General features: G+C 63.0%; 1 protein-coding gene across 1 annotated transcript in view; it reads left to right on the top strand.

Annotated features, from left to right (window-relative positions):
• The window catches only part of LOC104490707 (class I histocompatibility antigen, F10 alpha chain-like), a gene marked incomplete at both ends in the record, with an annotated part of 1,131 nt that overhangs the window by 234 nt on the left and 446 nt on the right, over positions 1-451 (top strand). Inside the window, one exon of the mRNA XM_010133035.1 lies at positions 23-224. Within this exon, the coding sequence (XP_010131337.1) occupies positions 23-224 (202 nt within the window). The remainder of the gene's footprint in view (positions 1-22; positions 225-451) is intronic.

The following is a 451-nucleotide window of genomic DNA, read 5'->3' as shown; positions in this document are numbered from 1 at the left end:
CCCCAGCCGAGGGATGCCCCAGTTTGTGGCTGCAGGGTATTTGGATGGGAACCCCATGGGACAGTACGACAGTGAGCTGGGGAGGTTCGTGTCCCGGCCAGACTGGGTGAAGGAGGCTGTGGAACCCCAGTTCAGGGACACCCTGACCCGGATCAAACAGAAGAAACAGCACGTGAATCTCCAAGACCTGGACAATCTGCGTCTGCGCTACAACCAGAGCGGGAGTGAGTGTGGGCTGGGCTGGGGCTCCATGGGGTGGGATGGGGCTCAATGGAACACAAGAGTTCTCCCCACCTGAGATCCTGCCCTCCCCCACGCTGCTGCTCCAGCTTGTGCTGGCTCTACCCCGCCTGGAGTCATTGTCACAGGGCTTGCAGCCACCATGTCCCCCAGCCCTAAGGAGGTTGCGGCTGCCCCGTCCCCGGCCCCCAAGGGTCAGGGACCCCTCAGG

This window comes from Buceros rhinoceros, unplaced genomic scaffold (assembly GCF_000710305.1).
Source record: "Buceros rhinoceros silvestris isolate BGI_N320 unplaced genomic scaffold, ASM71030v1 scaffold29973, whole genome shotgun sequence".
In the NCBI taxonomy this organism is placed as follows: domain Eukaryota; kingdom Metazoa; phylum Chordata; class Aves; order Bucerotiformes; family Bucerotidae; genus Buceros; species Buceros rhinoceros.
This window is presented reverse-complemented; position numbering and strand designations above follow the sequence as displayed.